This window comes from Somniosus microcephalus, chromosome 14 (genome assembly GCF_052327205.1).
Source record: "Somniosus microcephalus isolate GS21.2 chromosome 14, FLI_Smic_1.0, whole genome shotgun sequence".
Classification (NCBI taxonomy): Eukaryota; Metazoa; Chordata; class Chondrichthyes; order Squaliformes; family Somniosidae; genus Somniosus; species Somniosus microcephalus.
The window spans coordinates 4,186,975-4,205,522 of record NC_141000.1 but is presented as its reverse complement, the minus strand read 5'-3'; the positions used below and the strand labels follow the sequence as shown (position 1 = coordinate 4,205,522).

The 18,548-nt window shown below is 48.0% G+C and overlaps 1 protein-coding gene across 2 annotated transcripts in view; it reads left to right on the top strand.

The window, feature by feature from the left end:
- Positions 1-18,249, top strand: part of LOC147107275 (MICOS complex subunit MIC26-like) — a 36,345-nt gene extending 18,096 nt beyond the window's left edge. For both annotated transcript variants that reach the window (XM_086006151.1, XM_086006150.1), the window contains 6 exons: positions 3,763-3,817; positions 5,387-5,485; positions 7,792-7,883; positions 9,808-9,924; positions 16,472-16,529; positions 17,994-18,249. In XM_086006151.1, coding sequence (XP_085862277.1) covers positions 3,763-3,817; positions 5,387-5,485; positions 7,792-7,883; positions 9,808-9,924; positions 16,472-16,513 — 405 coding nt within the window. In that variant the 3' untranslated portion in view covers positions 16,514-16,529; positions 17,994-18,249. The remainder of the gene's footprint in view (positions 1-3,762; positions 3,818-5,386; positions 5,486-7,791; positions 7,884-9,807; positions 9,925-16,471; positions 16,530-17,993) is intronic.
- The last annotated feature ends 299 nt before the right edge of the window (positions 18,250-18,548 follow it).

Here is an 18,548-nt window from a genome sequence, read left to right as displayed (position 1 = left end):
TAAGGAAATGGCAGAGAAATTAAACAAATACTTTGTGTCTGTCTTCAAGGAAGAAGATACAAAAAACTTCCCGGAAATAGTGGACAACCAAGGGTCTAGCGAGAATGAGGAACTGAAAGATATTAGTACAGGAAACTTTGTGCTATCCGGCACCCACGGGACCGAGCTGCTGCCGTTGCCTCAAAACTGCCGTACTCTCCAGAGTTAATGTTGAGAGATACGGAGATTCTTATCTCCATATTTGACAACAAACACTGTTGCTTAGCAACAGCTTCTAAACACTCGGGTGTGGCCTGCAAGCTCTGTAGCTGAAGCTGTTGCTATAGCTACAGACCTTGCACAGCTTGACTGTTCAAACAAAGCAAAAAAAACAAACAAAAAGAATAAAAAACGGCTGCTGATTTTTGCCGGTGGCTCCAGATTGCCGGATAGCTCACCTCCGGATAGCGCAAAGTTTCCTGTATTAGTAAAAAGGTAGTACTGGAGAAATTAACGGGACTGAAAGCCGATAAATCCCCTGCACCTGATGGCCTACATCCTAGGGTTTTGAAAGAGTTGGCTATAGAGATGCATTGGTTGTCATTTTCCAAAATTCCATAGATTCTAGAACGGTTCCCATGGATTGGAAGGTAGCAAATGTAACTCCACTATTTAAGAAAGGAGGGAGAGAGAAAATGGGGAACTACAGACCAGTTAGCCTGACATCAGTAGTAGGGAAAATGCTAGAATCTATTATTAAGGACGTGGTAACAGGGCACTTAGAAAATAATACAGGAGACTTTGGTTTATCTGGAGGTTGTATGTCCGGAAACCTCGATCTACCGGCAGAAATCAAGAGCCATTTTGTTAGTTTTTTTTTCTTCTCGTGGCTTTTTTTTCCACAGTCAGGCTGTGCAAAGTCTCTCTGAAGCTGTTGCTAAGCTACAGAGACGCTTCTAAGGTACGGCCGACTGTTTAGAAGCTGTTGCTAAGCAACAGTGTTTGTTGCCAGATACTGAGCTGCAAATCTCCGTATGCTTCAACATTAACGCTGGTATGTCCGGCAGTTTTGATAGATCGGCAACAGCTCGGCCCCGTCGGTGTCGGATATAACAAAGTTTCCTGTAATAGGATTGGGCAAAGTCAACATGGATTTATGAAAGGGAAATCGTGTTTGACAAATCAGAGTTTTTTGAGGTTGTAACTAGCAGAATAGATAAGGGGGAACCAGTGGATGTGGTGTATTTGGATTTTCAGAAGGCATTTGATAAGGGTGCCACACAAGAGGTTATTAAACAAAATTAGGGCTCATGGGATTGGGGAGTAATATACTAGAATGGATTGAGGATTGGTCAATGGACAGAAATCAGAGAGTAGGAATAAACGGGCCTTTTTCGGGTTGGCAGGCTGTAACTAGTGGGGTACCACAAGGATCAGTGCTTGGGCCTCAGCTATTCACAATCTACATCAATGATTTGGATGAGGGGACCAAATGTAATATATCCAAGTTTGCTGATGATACAAAGCTGGGTGGGAATGTAAGTTGTGAGGAGGATGCAAGGAGGCTTCAAGGGGATATAGACAGGCTAAGTGAGTGGTCAAGAGCATGGCAAATGGAATATAATGTGGAGAAATGTAAAGTTATCCACTTTGGTAGGAAAAATAGAAAAGCAGAGTATTTTTTAAATGGTGAGAGATTAGGAAATGTTGGTGTTCAGAGGGACCTGGGTGTCCTTGTACACGAATCACTGAAAGTTAACATGCAGGTACAGCAAGCAATTAGGAAAGCAAATGGTATGTTGGCCTTTACTACAACAGGATTGGAGTATAAGAGTAAAGACATCTTACTGCAATTATATAGGGCCCTGGTGAGACCACACCTGGAGTATTGTGGACAGTTTTGGTCTCCTTACCTAAGGAAGGATATACTTGCCATAGAGGGAGTGCAACGAAGGTTCACCAGACTGGTTCCTGGGATGGGGGGATTGCCCTATGAGGAGAGATTGAGTAGACTAGGCCTATATTCTCTAGAGTTTAGGAGAATGAGAGGTGATCTCATTGAAACATACAAAATTCTTACAGGGCTTGACAGGGTAGATGCAGGGAGGATGTTTCCCCTGGCTGGTGAGTCTAGAACCAGGGGTCACAGTCTCAGAATAAGGGGTCGGCCATTTAGGACTGAGATGAAGAGAAATTTCTTCGCTCAGAGGGTGGTGAATCTTTGGAATTCTCTACCCCAGAGGGCTATGGAGGCTCAATCGTTGAGTATATTCAAGGTAGAGATCGATAGATTTTTGAATATTAAGGGAATCAAGGGATATGGGGATAGTGCAGGAAAGTGGAGATGAGGTAGAGGATCAGCCATGGTCTTATTGAATGGCAGAGCAGGCTCGAAGGGCCAAATGGCCGACTCCTGCTCCTATTTCTTATGTTCTCTAATCCCCTCTGCCTCTCTCCACTTCCCCCTCCTCCTTCAAGGCATTCCTTAAAACCCAACTCTTTGACCAAGTCCGTGTTAATATCCCCTTCTTTGGCTCGGGGTCCATTTTTTCCCCTTGCCCCTCTGTGAAGCACCACGTGACACTTTTTTTGCTGGGTTCAGGACGTAAGTTGTTACTGCTGCTGTTGTTGTAGTAGAAATTGGCTACTATCTCAGAGAATGCCATTACAAGTGGATAGTAACGAGCAAAGCTCCTCCAAAACACTCTACTAACCGGGAAAGCTCCTTTAAAAACAGTCACAGGCCAGCAGGGCTTGGAGTTATGGATTCAGATTCAGACAGGGTGTCTGAACCAGCAGGCTTCAGGGAAATGAAAGTTAGTTTGGACATTTCCTACTCCTGTTCTGGTTGAGGTGACTCAATTCATTTGAACTCGGCAGGGTTAGTTGCCAGGGTAATCTGCTGAGATCTGCTTCCTGCGATCAGATTTAACAAAAAGGCGAGAGAGAAAAACCCCACATGTTCAAGGTCAGATTTTTAAGAACAGAAGTTTCTAGGGTTGGCCTAGGTGAGTCAGTTCCAATAAAGAAAATAAGTTATTTTGCATAGATCAGGCAAGGCAACCCACTGATGTGGGGAAGTGCAGCGTGTTAATTTTTTTGTATTATTACATGGATTTTACCACCGAGAAACAGGCCATTCGGCCCAATGGGTCCATGTCAGTGTTTATGATCCACACGAGCCGCCTCCCGCCCGACTTTATCTTGCTCTATCAGAATAACCTCTTATGCAAAGATAAATTGTACTGATTAAATTAAGTGAGTCCAAATATAACATTTGCTCAGTATGGTCAATCCCTGTGAAATTAAACAGCTTAACGAATTGTATCTGACCTCGCCTTACCAAGTGTTTGCTCACTCAACCTGCAGAAAGATCAGAAAAGCCTGCGAGAGGGCTCGTGTGAGTTTACAAAATCTGCTCTGTGGATCGGCGGGGCGGGGGCTGGGGAGTGCGAATTGGTACATCCCCTGTGTTGCGCCAATGTATAAATACATATTAGGCAGTGTGGATCAGCTCCGGAACATAAGGGACATGGGGTCCACTTACGAGTGCAACTCATGCCACTGCACCCAAGAAGATATCCGCATCCGATCCAAGTTTATAACAGGGATACTACCCGGGAACACTCCTTTAAAAAGAATTACTAATGGAGAACAATCCTCAAAGTGTGGCTTTTATTTCTAGGTGCGGAGCGAGGGTGAGGTTGCAAAACGTAATTGAGGACTTTGAATTCCTCAATAATACAGATTTTTCTTTCCTTATTTCCAATTGTTTTTTCCTAGGGTGTTTATACGACTGTGAAGCCTAAAATAGAAAAGACTGTTCAGCTCGGAAAAGGTAAGGCTCCCCCTGAATTCTGTAGGAGTTCACTTCTGCATTTTGCACAGTTTACCTCTCCCCCACCCCCCGCCGCTGCCCCCTCCTCCCCTGATTATGGTGATTGGTGCTGGGGGTCAGTTCAGTGGGTGCTGCAGTCCACCGCTATCTGACCCACGGGCTCTTCTTCATGTCTGAGTATTGCTGGATTGTTTGACAGCATCGGGCAGATCACAACCCACCCTACTCCAATTCTCGTGTCTACTTGTGGGCATGGTCTTTTTACTTTGTTGATGCCAGGCTTTGGTGTGGTCATGTGTCCAGTACCAAACCTTTTCTTTAATTCAGTTCACATCAAAATTTTCCCTTCACACTATGTCCTTATTGAGCTTTTAATTTTGGTGGTCCGGTTATTAGCGGAGTCAGGGATCTGCACTGAGACACTACGTCCTTGGGCCGAGAATGTGTCTGTTGTAAACTATCTCAACAGGACATTACACTGGCTCTCCCAGTGCACTCTGAACCCAATCACACGGACTCTCCCTGTGCACTCTGAACCCAATCACACGGACTCTCCCAGTGCACTCTGAACCCAATCACACGGACTCTCCCTGTGCACTCTGAACCCAATCACACGGACTCTCCCAGTGCACTCTGAACCCAATCACACGGACTCTCCCAGTGCACTCTGAACCCAATCACACGGACTCTCCCTGTGCACTCTGAACCCAATCACACGGACTCTCCCTGTGCACTCTGAACCCAATCACACAGACTCCCAGTGCACTCTGAACCCAATCACACGGGCTCTCCCTGTGCACTCTGAACCCAATCACACGGACTCTCCCTGTGCACTCTGAACCCAATCACACGGACTCTCCCAGTGCACTCTGAACCCAATCACACGGACTCTCCCTGTGCACTCTGAACCCAATCACACGGACTCTCCCTGTGCACTCTGAACCCAATCACACGGACTCTCCCAGTGCACTCTGAACCCAATCACACGGACTCTCCCTGTGCACTCTGTACCCAATCACACGGACTCTCCCTGTGCACTCTGAACCCAATCACACGGACTCTCCCTGTGCACTCTGAACCCAATCACACGGACTCTCCCTGTGCACTCTGAACCCAATCACACGGACTCTCCCTGTGCACTCTGAACCCAATCACACACTGTATCCCAGTGCACTCTGAACCCAATCACACGGGCTATCCTAGTGCACTCTGAACCCAGTCACACGGGCTCTCCTTGTGAACTCTGAACCCAGTCATGGGCTGCATCCCTGCTCACTCCAGTCTACCCCTCAGTCCAGAGCTCAGTATTGAGCCTGTATTGGAGTAAGGCTAACTAGCTTGCAGTTACCTGATTCACATTTGCACTCCACATTGAGTGAAGCTAAGCACACCACTGGGAATGTGGGAGTGCTGAGTAAACCCCTATGTGGCAATGAGTGCACAGTATTGTACTCTTTATACAGTAACCAATAGTAAATGGTTGGGTAATTGAAAATATTGAGAGGAATTGACGTGCTGAAGCTCTGATGGACTCTGAATCGTGCTGATGTTTTCGTCTGCCTTTGGTAGATGGCTATATCTTTCTGAAGAACCCGCCAGGTGGATTCTACCCACGCGCTGGAGTCATCGTGCTTGCTGGAGTGGCCGGCCTTCTTCTCGCTGGAAGGGGTAGGAGCTGCAGGATGTTTTTATTCTTTTATTTCAGATGCAGTTTAGTGTTTTACATTGTGTAGCCCAGAGTCGTGAGGTTACCACAGAGGAGCCTGAGAATCTGAGAGGATGGTGAAGTCATGGGATGGAACCAGGCGAGGGAGGCTCTTCAGCCCATCCTGGCTCGTCCATCCAGAGCAAAAGGCCGACACAACCCAGCGAACTGGCCCTTGAACGAGTCCATAGTTACAATACAAACATACGAGCAATGGTGGATCTCTGGTCCATCCAGCCTGCCTCTCACAACCGCGATACCTTGTGCATCACAGTCTCTGGACTGCCCAGCCCACTCGCAGTCATTTCATTACCCGGGAGAGGTGAAAAAACAGATCAAAAACCCAGGCCAATTAGGGGGGGAAATCTGGAAAATTCCTCTCCAACCCACTTAGGCGATCGAAACTAGTCCCGGAGCTCACTCTGGCCTGGCCCAGAGATTATTCCAAAGGGATGAATTTGCTCGGAGCTTTCCTTTCCCCACTTTTACCCTGTGCTCCTTGTTCTGGTGCAGGGTTGTCCAATATGTTGGCCACCAGCCACATCTGGCCAAATGGGAATCCAGATGTCGCCAATTTCATTTCTGATTAGTAAAGAAACAATGAGTAATAGACACCGTCGTTGGGCGTGTGATCTCAATACTCAGTCACATGGCGTAAGCAGGTGAACTTTAACCTTTTTGTGCGTTTGTTGGTAAAATGGTAAGGGGAAAAGCAGAGTGTGCGAGTGTTATTTGATCGTTGTGGCTGCTTTACTCCCTTGGTCACTGAATGGTGGCCGATGTTTGTTCAGTAAACACACCCGTGAAGTACGTTTACCTGTATTGTGTGTGAGGTGTTTTCTACTCAAATGAGTGCATGTGGCTAAACCAATCTCACCGTAGCCTCACCTGGGGTTAGTCGGTGATTTCTATTGGACAACCTAATAGCCTGACAAACCTTGAAGTATTGCTCTAGATTTACTTCATCAAAGCCCTTTAATATGTATAAGATCCCCATCCAATGCCTCCTTTCAAGGGTATAAAGAGGCCCAATTTTTCCACTCTTGCCTGATAACTCAATCCTTCGATGCCAGGGGTCAGCCCAATGGCTTTTCTCTGCCCCCGCTCTGTGGCTTAGTGTCTCAGTGACCTAAACTGGTCACAGTACTCTGGGTGCGTCCTGACCAGGACACTGCCCATGATCACTGACGTAAGAAAACTACTAGGCACTTGGTCTGAGTGTTAAACAAAGCTTTAATCAACTGTTTTACAGCATGGAGATCTAGTTGTGTCCTTCACTAGTTCCTGTTAAAGAATGTCCTGCGCAAGCTGGGCCCGTGCCCGAGTATTTATACTCTCCCTGGACAGCGCCACCTGTAGGCCGCTCAGTATTATTTCATAAGTCTTTCTTTCATGAATGACTGATTCATGTCAACCACCTGACAGGCAGGGTTTACCTCAGCCCTGTATTTCAGTCAGTTTACGTGTTCAATGCCCAGGTGACAGGCTCAGAACGCTCTGGACTGCGACGTACTTTGTGAGAGAGGGGGGCTGGGGGGAGCTTGAGGGCAAGGAATGACTTCCTGTAACCTGGAGGAGAGGGGACAGAGAAATGACAAAAAAAGAAATAAATTACATTTATATAACGCCATTCACAGTGTCAGGGTGTCCCAGAGTGTTTTGCAGCCAATGTCTTGCTCTTGAAGTAAAGTCATTGTTATTGGGTAGGCGAACGTGCCAGCCCATTTGTGCACAGCAAGCTCCCACAAACAGTGCTGAGATGGGAATGACCGGGAGCAATGTTGGTCAGGACACCAGGAGAACTTCTTGTTGTTTTGCGAATTGTGCCACGGGACCTTTTACCCGAGTCACTGAACAGGCAGACGGGGCCTCGACTTACCCTCCGACAGTGCTGTACTTGGTGGGAGTGTCGGCCTAGATTGTTGCTCTCCAATCCACAGTGGGGCTTGAACCCGCCGCCTTCTGACACAGGCAAGAGTGCTGCCACTCAGTCAAACTGGCCCTCGATGTGGGGGCTGTGGGGTGAGATAGACCGAAAATGGGATCAGTTTTTGGGCTAATTGACCTTTTCCTCTGTTCCTGTGATTCCCTCTCCCCGCCCCACTGTTCCCCCAACACCAGATTCAGTTTGTAAGTTGGTTTGCCAGCTGGTTGTTCACAAGAGCCTCTCTAGATGAGGAGGCGATTTCCTCAGGTTGGTTGGTTTCTGGTGCTAGCTGTCATTTGTTGCATTTTAATTCTTTTGTTCTAATTTTGATGCATTTGCTAGGTTCCCGTGTAAGGAAAGTGATTTATTCGTGTGGGTTTGTCGCGGCTTGTGGCTCTTTGTATTATCCTCAAGAAACTATTGAAGTAGCAAAGGTGAGTGGTTTGTATTAATCCCAGTTGCTTCAGACAGTGATGCACAGATTGGTTCAGCAGAGTACAAGAACTTCTACATTATTAGTGTTATCTGGTCATTATCACATTGCTGTTTGTGGGAGCTTGCTGTGCGCAAATTGGCTGCCGCGCTTCCTACGTTACAACAGTGACTACACTGGAAAAGTACTTCATTGGCTGTAAAGAGCTTTGGGACGTCCTGAGGTTGTGAAAGCTCCCATAAACAGCAATGTGACCATGACCAGATCATCAGCTTTTAGGTGTTGGCTGAGGGATAAATATTGGCCAGGACACCGGGGAGAACTCCCTTGCTCTTCTTCGAAATAGTGCCGTGGGATTTTATACACCACCTGAGAGCAGACGGAGCCTCGGCTTAACGCCTCATCCGAAAGATGGCACCGCCGACAGTGCAGCACTCCCTCAGCACTGCACTCGAGTGCCAGACTAGATTTTTGTGCTCAAGTTTCGGGAGTGGGACTTGAACCCACAGCCTTCTGACTCTGAGGCGAGAGTGCTGCTCACTGAGCCACGGCTGACACGGTACTGACCAGAACATCTGTTTTAGTGATCTTGATTGAGGGATAAATATTAGCCAGGACACCCGTAGAGTGAGATTAGACTGGGTGGGATATTAAAGGGTACGGGGAGTGAGCAGGAGAGTGAGATTAGACTGGGTGGGATATTAAAGGCTCTGGGGAGTGAGGGGGAGAGTGGGATTAGACTAGGTGGGATATTAAAGGGTGAGGGGGAGAGTGGGATTAGACTGGGTGGGATATTAAAGGGTACGGGGAGTGGCGGAGAGTGGGATTAGACTGGGTGGGATATTAAAGGGTATGGGGAGTGAGGGGGAGAGTGGGATTAGACTGGGTGGGATATTAAAGGCTGTGGGGAGTGAGGGGGAGAGTGGGATTAGACTGGGTGGGATATTAAAGGGTACGGGGAGTGAGTGGGAATAGACTGGGTGGGATATTAAAGGGTGCGGGGAGTGAGCAGGAGAGTGGGATTAGACTGGGTGGGATATTAAAGGCTCTGGGGAGTGAGGGGGAGAGTGGGATTAGACTAGGTGGGATATTAAAGGGTGAGGGGGAGAGTGGGATTAGACTGGGTGGGATATTAAAGGGTACGGGGAGTGGCGGAGAGTGGGATTAGACTGGGTGGGATATTAAAGGGTATGGGGAGTGAGGGGGAGAGTGGGATTAGACTGGGTGGGATATTAAAGGCTGTGGGGAGTGAGGGGGAGAGTGGGATTAGACTGGGTGGGATATTAAAGGGTACGGGGAGTGAGTGGGAATAGACTGGGTGGGATATTAAAGGGTGCGGGGAGTGAGCAGGAGAGTGGGATTAGACTGGGTGGGATATTAAAGGGTGTGGGGAGTGAGCAGGAGAGTGGGATTAGATTGGGTGGGATATTAAAGGGTGTGGGGAGTGAGGGGGAGAGTGGGATTAGACTGGGTGGGATATTAAAGGGTGTGGGGAGGGGGAGAGTAGGATTGGACTGGGTGGGATATTAAAGGGCGTGGGGAGTGAGCGGGGGAGTGGGATTAGATTGGGTGGGATGTTAAAGGGTGTGGGGAGTGAGGGGGGGAGTGGGATTAGACTGGGTGGCTCGTGGAGAAAGACACCAGCGTGGCGCCGATGGGCCGATTGGCCTGCCTCTGTGATTCCTGCTTGGCCGGTTCAAGGAGCTGCTGACCGTCACAGTCTCGGTTCACAGCCAGTTAGATCGGGAGCAGAAGGTGCTGGTGTAATCCAGCCTGGGTCAGTGCTGAGAGGGAGGGGGGGTGTTTCAGTGAAGGAATGACTGAATGATGAGGTGCGCGGGTGATAAATATTGTAGTGATGATTTGCAAACCTTTGAAACCTGTATGTAAAGAAAGTCTGTGATTAACTGTTGTGTTTTTCTCAGGTGACCAGTGCAACACTTTATGAAACGTCCGTGCAAACGTATTTAACTATTGAATCTCTGTGGAAAAAATACACCGACAAGGAACAACAACCTGCCCCGACAGTCGGCAGCAATCAGGTATCTTAGCTATGTGTTTTATAACTGTGCTCGGCTTTGAAAACAATTGGGAGAATCCCCGGGCCTGGGCAGAGTCGACCCCGACCCTGGGTGGAGCCGACCCCGGGACTGGGTGGAGCCGACCCTGGGTCTGGGTGGAGCAGGCCCTGGGTCTGGGTGGAGCAGGCCCTGGGTCTGGGTGGAGCAGGCCCTGGGTCTGGGTGGAGCAGGCCCTGGGTCTGGGTGGAGCAGGCCCTGGGTCTGGGTGGAGCAGGCCCTGGGTCTGGGTGGAGCAGGCCCTGGGTCTGGGTGGAGCAGGCCCTGGGTCTGGGTGGAGCAGGCCCTGGGTCTGGGTGGAGCAGGCCCTGGGTCTGGGTGGAGCAGGCCCTGGGTCTGGGTGGAGCAGGCCCTGGGTCTGGGTGGAGCAGGCCCTGGGTCTGGGTGGAGCAGGCCCTGGGTCTGGGTGGAGCAGGTAGACTATCCTTTATCCGAACTTCCGAAAACCGAAACCCTCTAAAAACCGAAAGTTTTTTTGTTCAGCGTAAGTCGTGCGCACGACCCCGACCCCCACCCCCGACCCCCCCGCCGACGCCGACCCCCCCCCCCCCCGCCGACCCCCACCCCCGACAAATTTCCCAGTCTTATAAAATACCTTCTGAAATCCGAAATTTTCCAAAAACCGAAACACGGCTGGTCCCGAAGTTTTCGGATAAAGGATAGTCTACCTGTAGTATCATCTGAGTCAAGTACCAGACACAAGCATTTTTCTTCCTCGCTCTGTATATCTCTCTCCATCTGTGCCATTAGAACATAGGAATACAGGAAACTTTCTGATATCCGGCACTGACGGGACCGAGCTGGTGCCGTAACATCAAAAGTGCCGGACATACCAGAGTTAATGTTTAAACATACAGAACTGAGAAGCTCCGTGTGAATCAACAAACCCTGTTGCTTAGCAACAGCTTCAAAACAATTGGCTGCAGCTGCAAGCGTCTATAGCTACAGACCTTGCAGTGCTGGACTGGGGAAAAAAAAGCAACGAGAACTAAAAAAACATATAGAAAACGGCTCCTGATTTTTGCCGTTAGATCGAGTATTCTGGACATATAACCTCCGGATAAACCAAAGTTCCCTGTAGCTGGACGAAAGAAGACCAAGGTCCATCTAGCTTGTCTTCTACCATCCTGGTAGTCACATGATAAAACATTAATGGAGTTGTTGACTAATCATGGCAATCAATCTCTATCAATGAGTCTACAACAGAGCCAGACACGAGGCGAGGAAAACCCCCAATGGTGGAGAGCTTTAGGATCCATAGGTCCAAAGTCACCTGTTCCTCCCGAGCCTGCAACACTCACCACATCTCGTGCCTCAAATTACTCTGAATACTGTAACCCAAAATGGAGCCAATCCCCAGCTCCGCTCTCAGTGTGCTCCTCTCACTGACTCTGGCACATTTCCTTTCCCCGCCCCCAGACACACTGCCCGCCCTCCAGCTCCCAGAGTTGGGCGTAGGTTGAGAGTCTGTCACTTGATCTCGGGGCAGTCCCTCCTTTTTCTGTCCCAGTTCTTGCAACAATCCACGATCTCCCATCTGTGCCTCCGTCGCCCTGATAACCGAAGGGAACTGTGTCAGAAGAAATACTGTTCACTCTCCTGTTTTGGCACTGGACCCCTGTACAGATTGTCCCATTATAAAGGGTTTGTGTGGCACTGTGCCCCTGTACAGATTGTCCCATTATAAAGGGTGTGTGTGGCACTGGACCCCTGTACAGATTGTCCCATTATAAAGGGTGTGTGTGGCACTCTGCCCCTGTACAGATTGTCCCATTATAAAGGGTGTGTGTGGCACTGTACCCCCGTACAGATTGTCCCATTATAAAGGGTGTGTGTGGCACTGTACCCCTGTACAGATTGTCCCATTATAAAGGGTTTGTGTGGCACCGTACCCCTGTACAGATTGTCCCATTATAAAGGGTTTGTGTGGCACTGTACCCCTGTACAGATTGTCCCATTATAAAGGGTGTGTGTGGCACTGTACCCCTGTACAGATTGTCCCATTATAAAGGGTTTGTGTGGCACCGTACCCCTGTACAGATTGTCCCATTATAAAGGGTTTGTGTGGCACTGTACCCCTGTACAGATTGTCCCATTATAAAGGGTGTGTGTGGCACTGTACCCCTGTACAGATTGTCCCATTATAAAGGGTGTGTGTGGCACTGTACCCCTGTACAGATTGTCCCATTATAAAGGGTTTGTGTGGCACTGTACCCCTGTACAGATTGTCCCATTATAAAGGGTTTGTGTGGCACTGTACCCCTGTACAGATTGTCCCATTATAAAGGGTGTGTGTGGCACTGTACCCCAGTACAGATTGTCCCATTATAAAGGGTGTGTGTGGCACTGTACCCCTGTACAGATTGTCCCATTATAAAGGGGGTGTGTGGCACTGTACCCCTGTACAGATTGTCCCATTATAAAGAGTGTGTGTGGCACTGTGCCCCTGTACAGATTGTCCCATTATAAAGGGTGTGTGTGGCACTGTGCCCCTGTACAGATTGTCCCATTATAAAGGGTGTGTGTGGCACTGTGCCCCTGTACAGATTGTCCCATTATAAAGGGTTTGTGTGGCACTGTGCCCCTGTACAGATTGTCCCATTATAAAGGGTGTGTGTGGCACTGTACCCCTGTACAGATTGTCCCATTATAAAGGGTGTGTGTGGCACTGTACCCCTGTACAGATTGTCCCATTATAAAGGGTTTGTGTGGCACTGTACCCCAGTACAGATTGTCCCATTATAAAGGGTGTGTGTGGCACTGTACCCCTGTACAGATTGTCCCATTATAAAGGGTTTGTGTGGCACTCTGCCCCAGTACAGATTGTCCCATTATAAAGGGTGTGTGTGGCACTGTACCCCTGTACAGATTGTCCCATTATAAAGGGTTTGTGTGGCACTGTGCCCCTGTACAGATTGTCCCATTATAAAGGGTTTGTGTGGCACTCTGCCCCTGTACAGATTGTCCCATTATAAAGGGTGTGTGTGGCACTGTGCCCCTGTACAGATTGTCCCATTATAAAGGGTGTGTGTGGCACTGTACCCCTGTACAGATTGTCCCATTATAAAGGGTGTGTGTGGCACTGTACCCCTGTACAGATTGTCCCATTATAAAGGGTGTGTGTGGCACTGTGCCCCTGTACAGATTGTCCCATTATAAAGGGTGTGTGTGGCACTGTACCCCTGTACAGATTGTCCCATTATAAAGGGTTTGTGTGGCACTGTACCCCTGTACAGATTGTCCCATTATAAAGGGTTTGTGTGGCACTGTACCCCTGTACAGATTGTCCCATTATAAAGGGTTTGTGTGGCACTGTACCCCTGTACAGATTGTCCCATTATAAAGGGTTTGTGTGGCACTCTGCCCCAGTACAGATTGTCCCATTATAAAGGGTTTGTGTGGCACTGTACCCCTGTACAGATTGTCCCATTATAAAGGGTTTGTGTGGCACTCTGCCCCAGTACAGATTGTCCCATTATAAAGGGTGTGTGTGGCACTGTACCCCTGTACAGATTGTCCCATTATAAAGGGTTTGTGTGGCACTGTGCCCCTGTACAGATTGTCCCATTATAAAGGGTTTGTGTGGCACTGTACCCCTGTACAGATTGTCCCATTATAAAGGGTTTGTGTGGCACTGTACCCCTGTACAGATTGTCCCATTATAAAGGGTTTGTGTGGCACTGTACCCCTGTACAGATTGTCCCATTATAAAGGGTTTGTGTGGCACTCTGCCCCAGTACAGATTGTCCCATTATAAAGGGTTTGTGTGGCACTCTGCCCCAGTACAGATTGTCCCATTTATAAAGGGTTTGTGTGGCACTCTGCCCCAGTACAGATTGTCCCATTATAAAGGGTTTGTGTGGCACTCTGCCCCAGTACAGATTGTCCCATTATAAAGGGTTTGTGTGGCACTGTACCCCAGTACAGATTGTCCCATTATAAAGGGTGTGTGTGGCACTGTACCCCTGTACAGATTGTCCCATTATAAAGGGTTTGTGTGGCACTGTACCCCTGTACAGATTGTCCCATTATAAAGGGTTTGTGTGGCACTGTGCCCCTGTACAGATTGTCCCATTATAAAGGGTGTGTGTGGCACTGTACCCCAGTACAGATTGTCCCATTATAAAGGGTGTGTGTGGCACTGTACCCCTGTACAGATTGTCCCATTATAAAGGGTTTGTGTGGCACTGTACCCCTGTACAGATTGTCCCATTATAAAGGGTTTGTGTGGCACTGTGCCCCTGTACAGATTGTCCCATTATAAAGGGTTTGTGTGGCACTGTGCCCCTGTACAGATTGTCCCATTATAAAGGGTGTGTGTGGCACTGTACCCCTGTACAGATTGTCCCATTATAAAGGGTGTGTGTGGCACTGTACCCCTGTACAGATTGTCCCATTATAAAGGGTTTGTGTGGCACTGTACCCCTGTACAGATTGTCCCATTATAAAGGGTGTGTGTGGCACTGTACCCCTGTACAGATTGTCCCATTATAAAGGGTGTGTGTGGCACTGTACCCCTGTACAGACTGTCCCATTATAAAGGGTGTGTGTGGCACTGTGCCCCCGTACAGATTGTCCCATTATAAAGGGTGTGTGTGGCACTGTGCCCCCGTACAGATTGTCCCATTATAAAGGGTGTGTGTGGCACTGTGCCCCCGTACAGATTGTCCCATTATAAAGGGTTTGTGTGGCACTGTGCCCCTGTACAGATTGTCCCATTATAAAGGGTGTGTGTGGCACTCTGCCCCAGTACAGATTGTCCCATTATAAAGGGTGTGTGTGGCACTGTACCCCTGTACAGATTGTCCCATTATAAAGGGTGTGTGTGGCACTGTACCCCTGTACAGATTGTCCCATTATAAAGGGTGTGTGTGGCACTGTACCCCTGTACAGATTGTCCCATTATAAAGGGTGTGTGTGGCACTGTACCCCTGTACAGATTGTCCCATTATAAAGGGTGTGTGTGGCACTGTACCCCTGTACAGATTGTCCCATTATAAAGGGTGTGTGTGGCACTGTACCCCTGTACAGATTGTCCCATTATAAAGGGTGTGTGTGGCACTGTGCCCCTGTACAGATTGTCCCATTATAAAGGGTGTGTGTGGCACTGTACCCCTGTACAGATTGTCCCATTATAAAGGGTTTGTGTGGCACTGTACCCCTGTACAGATTGTCCCATTATAAAGGGTGTGTGTGGCACTGTACCCCTGTACAGATTGTCCCATTATAAAGGGTGTGTGTGGCACTGTACCCCTGTACAGATTGTCCCATTATAAAGGGTGTGTGTGGCACTGTACCCCTGTACAGATTGTCCCATTATAAAGGGTTTGTGTGGCACTGTGCCCCTGTACAGATTGTTCCATTATAAAGGGTGTGTGTGGCACTGTACCCCTGTACAGATTGTCCCATTATAAAGGGTGTGTGTGGCACTGTACCCCTGTACAGATTGTCCCATTATAAAGGGTTTGTGTGGCACTGTGCCCCTGTACAGATTGTCACGTTATAAAGGGTTTGTGTGGCACTGTACCCCTGTACAGATTGTCCCATTATAAAGGGTTTGTGTGGCACTGTGCCCCTGTACAGATTGTCCCATTATAAAGGGTTTGTGTGGCACTGTACCCCTGTACAGATTGTCCCATTATAAAGGGTTTGTGTGGCACTGTACCCCTGTACAGATTGTCCCATTATAAAGGGTTTGTGTGGCACTGTACCCCTGTACAGATTGTCACATTATAAAGGGTGTGTGTGGCACTGTGCCCCTGTACAGATTGTCCCATTATAAAGGGTTTGTGTGACACTCTGCCCCCGTACAGATTGTCCCATTATAAAGGGTTTGTGTGGCACTCTGCCCCTGTACAGATTGTCCCATTATAAAGGGTTTGTGTGGCACTGTACCCCTGTACAGATTGTCCCATTATAAAGGGTTTGTGTGGCACTGTGCCCCTGTACAGATTGTCACATTATAAAGGGTGTGTGTGGCACTGTGCCCCTGTACAGATTGTCCCATTATAAAGGGTTTGTGTGGCACTGTGCCCCCGTACAGATTGTCCCATTATAAAGGGTTTGTGTGGCACTCTGCCCCTGTACAGATTGTCCCATTATAAAGGGTTTGTGTGGCACTCTGCCCCTGTACAGATTGTCCCATTATAAAGGGTGTGTGTGGCACTGTGCCCCTGTACAGATTGTCCCATTATAAAGGGTGTGTGTGGCACTGTGCCCCTGTACAGATTGTCCCATTATAAAGGGTGTGTGTGGCACTGTGCCCCTGTACAGATTGTCCCATTATAAAGGGTATGTGTGGCACTCTGCCCCTGTACACAACGTGCTGAGGCGGAGTGCAAGCTGCTGTAACTCCGGCAATCTGCTTCAAGATATTGTATTTAAGAAGATAATATAATTTTGAAAGTCAAATTCTTCACAGTTGTACGATGAAAATTAAACATCCTCAGATTTTGTTCTGTATGTAATTGTTGGAAAAATAATTTGGTGACTCAGTGATGTATTTTTAAAGGCTGAAGATGTTCAACTCCCAGGTCCCACCACTTCCTCTTAAACTGTGTCAGTAACAGGTACGTATAGTTTGATTCTGCACTTTTATATTTGTACAGTTGCCTGAATCTAGTTTGGCCCAGAACAGAGGTGTATTGATGGCATAATTATTGATTCCGGGAACATTAGTGGGAGGGGAAACAACGTTTTCATTCCTCTGTATAATTGTTTTCATTTCCCTTTCTCTTGTAATGAGCCCATCACATTTCATTTTGAAGAAATAAGATCACAAGTTTTATGCTGGAGACAGGCCACATCGGACCCACTGCCATATATGGCAGAGCCGGCACGTAAACCCCACGACCTTACGTAGCAGACCCATCAGTGGGCTTGCACTGGCTCCCTCCTCACACTTGGGGGGTCGGCCCAACCGTGTGTGAGTTTAAAAGTTATGTATAATGGCCCAGAAATTCGGGTCGGGGGCTTCCCGCGGGTGCAAGCCTCCGACCTGCACTTACCTAGCGCGCCGGCCGTTGTGCTGTGGGCCCGTGTGGGATTCCGATCCTGGGCCTGCTCCAACTGCCGGCGCACGGTGCTTGTGTATCCCAGGGGCGCAGTTAGTTCGATGCGTCCCCTGGGATCATGTGGGCCATGGAGAGCCAATCGGAGCAGGGAATGCTTCATTCATAAGTTTGACAGGAAGAGCTGTCAAACCTATAAATACTATAAGCCCCAAAACATCTCAAATAATTTTTTTTTAAATCACATTTTTAAAATAAACTATAAATTACATGAAATAACTATTTTAAACAATTTAAATTTTTGAAAAAATTAATTACATTTTCTAACGGGGCTAAAAATAAACTTACCTTTCTTAAAGTATTTAAAAATAATAAACCTGTGGAAAAAATGTTTTAATTTTAATTAATTCACCACTTACCCTGTTAAAAGCAGGCCTTGCGCCTGCTTTTTAAATGTCTAACTTCTGGAGACTTGCCTTCCCGGAGAAACCTGCAGAAAAAAAACGTAAGTTGGATGCGCACGCGCTGCCTCTACTGCGCACGCGTTCGACCTCTGAACCCCTTCTTTCAAGGGAACGGAAGTGCAGGAAACTGGCACTTCCATTGGGCCTACGGGTGAGTACCCCGTTTGTACTCACTCGTGGAGACTCGAATTTCTGGGCCATTGGTTGCTTCTTGGTCCCCGAGAGGCTCTGGCTGCCATTCTCCTACCTCGGCCAGTATGCCCCCGCCCCTCCCCACAGGCCGGTTGAGAGGCATGCTCCTCTCTCCTCTCCCACCTTCACAGCAGTAAGCCCACCCCCCCTCCCCCAAGCGGTTGGGTTGCTGTAGGGGCCAAGTTAATGGTTTGTCCCATCAACATTGAGTGCGCTGTGCCTGCCCAGCACCAAAGGAGACAGGGCCGGGAAAATCCACCCCAAGTCCTTCTCACCCAGGCACCTCATCCAGAGAGAGAATAACTTCATGCTTTTCTCCACCAAGTAGATTTAAAACAGAGACTGACCGAGAATTGTTTTCTGACAGGTGGACAAACGGAATGATTTATCTCAAGGAATAGAATCGGTGACTGAAACAATATTTCCCTCGTGAAACAAAATGAACTTGAATCATTATCACTTTGTTAATCACACCTTATTTATGACAAATAATTGATCAGAAATGTGATTTTTCTGTTTGTGGAGATGGTTTCAAAACCCTCTCACAAACAAGTCAAATATCTGTGTATATTGAATATGATCCAATAAAATACTATTAAAGAGTATATAATTTCACTGCATAATTAGATTTGCTTGATTGTGTTGGACTGCAACGCTTAGGAAATATTTTTACCCAGTTACAAAATCAGAAAACCTACAGCACAGAAGGAGGCCATTCGGCCCATTGTGCCTGTGCGAGCTCTTCAACTGCAGCTGTCTATCACCCTAATCCTATTTCCCACCCAGGCCTTTTCCCCAAATCTTTTATATTCTTTCTGTTCAAATACTTGCTGTCAGCCGTGGTTACATAAGAACATAAGAAATAGGAGCAGGGGTCGGCCATTCGACCCCTCGAGCCTGCTCCGCCATTCAATGAGATCAT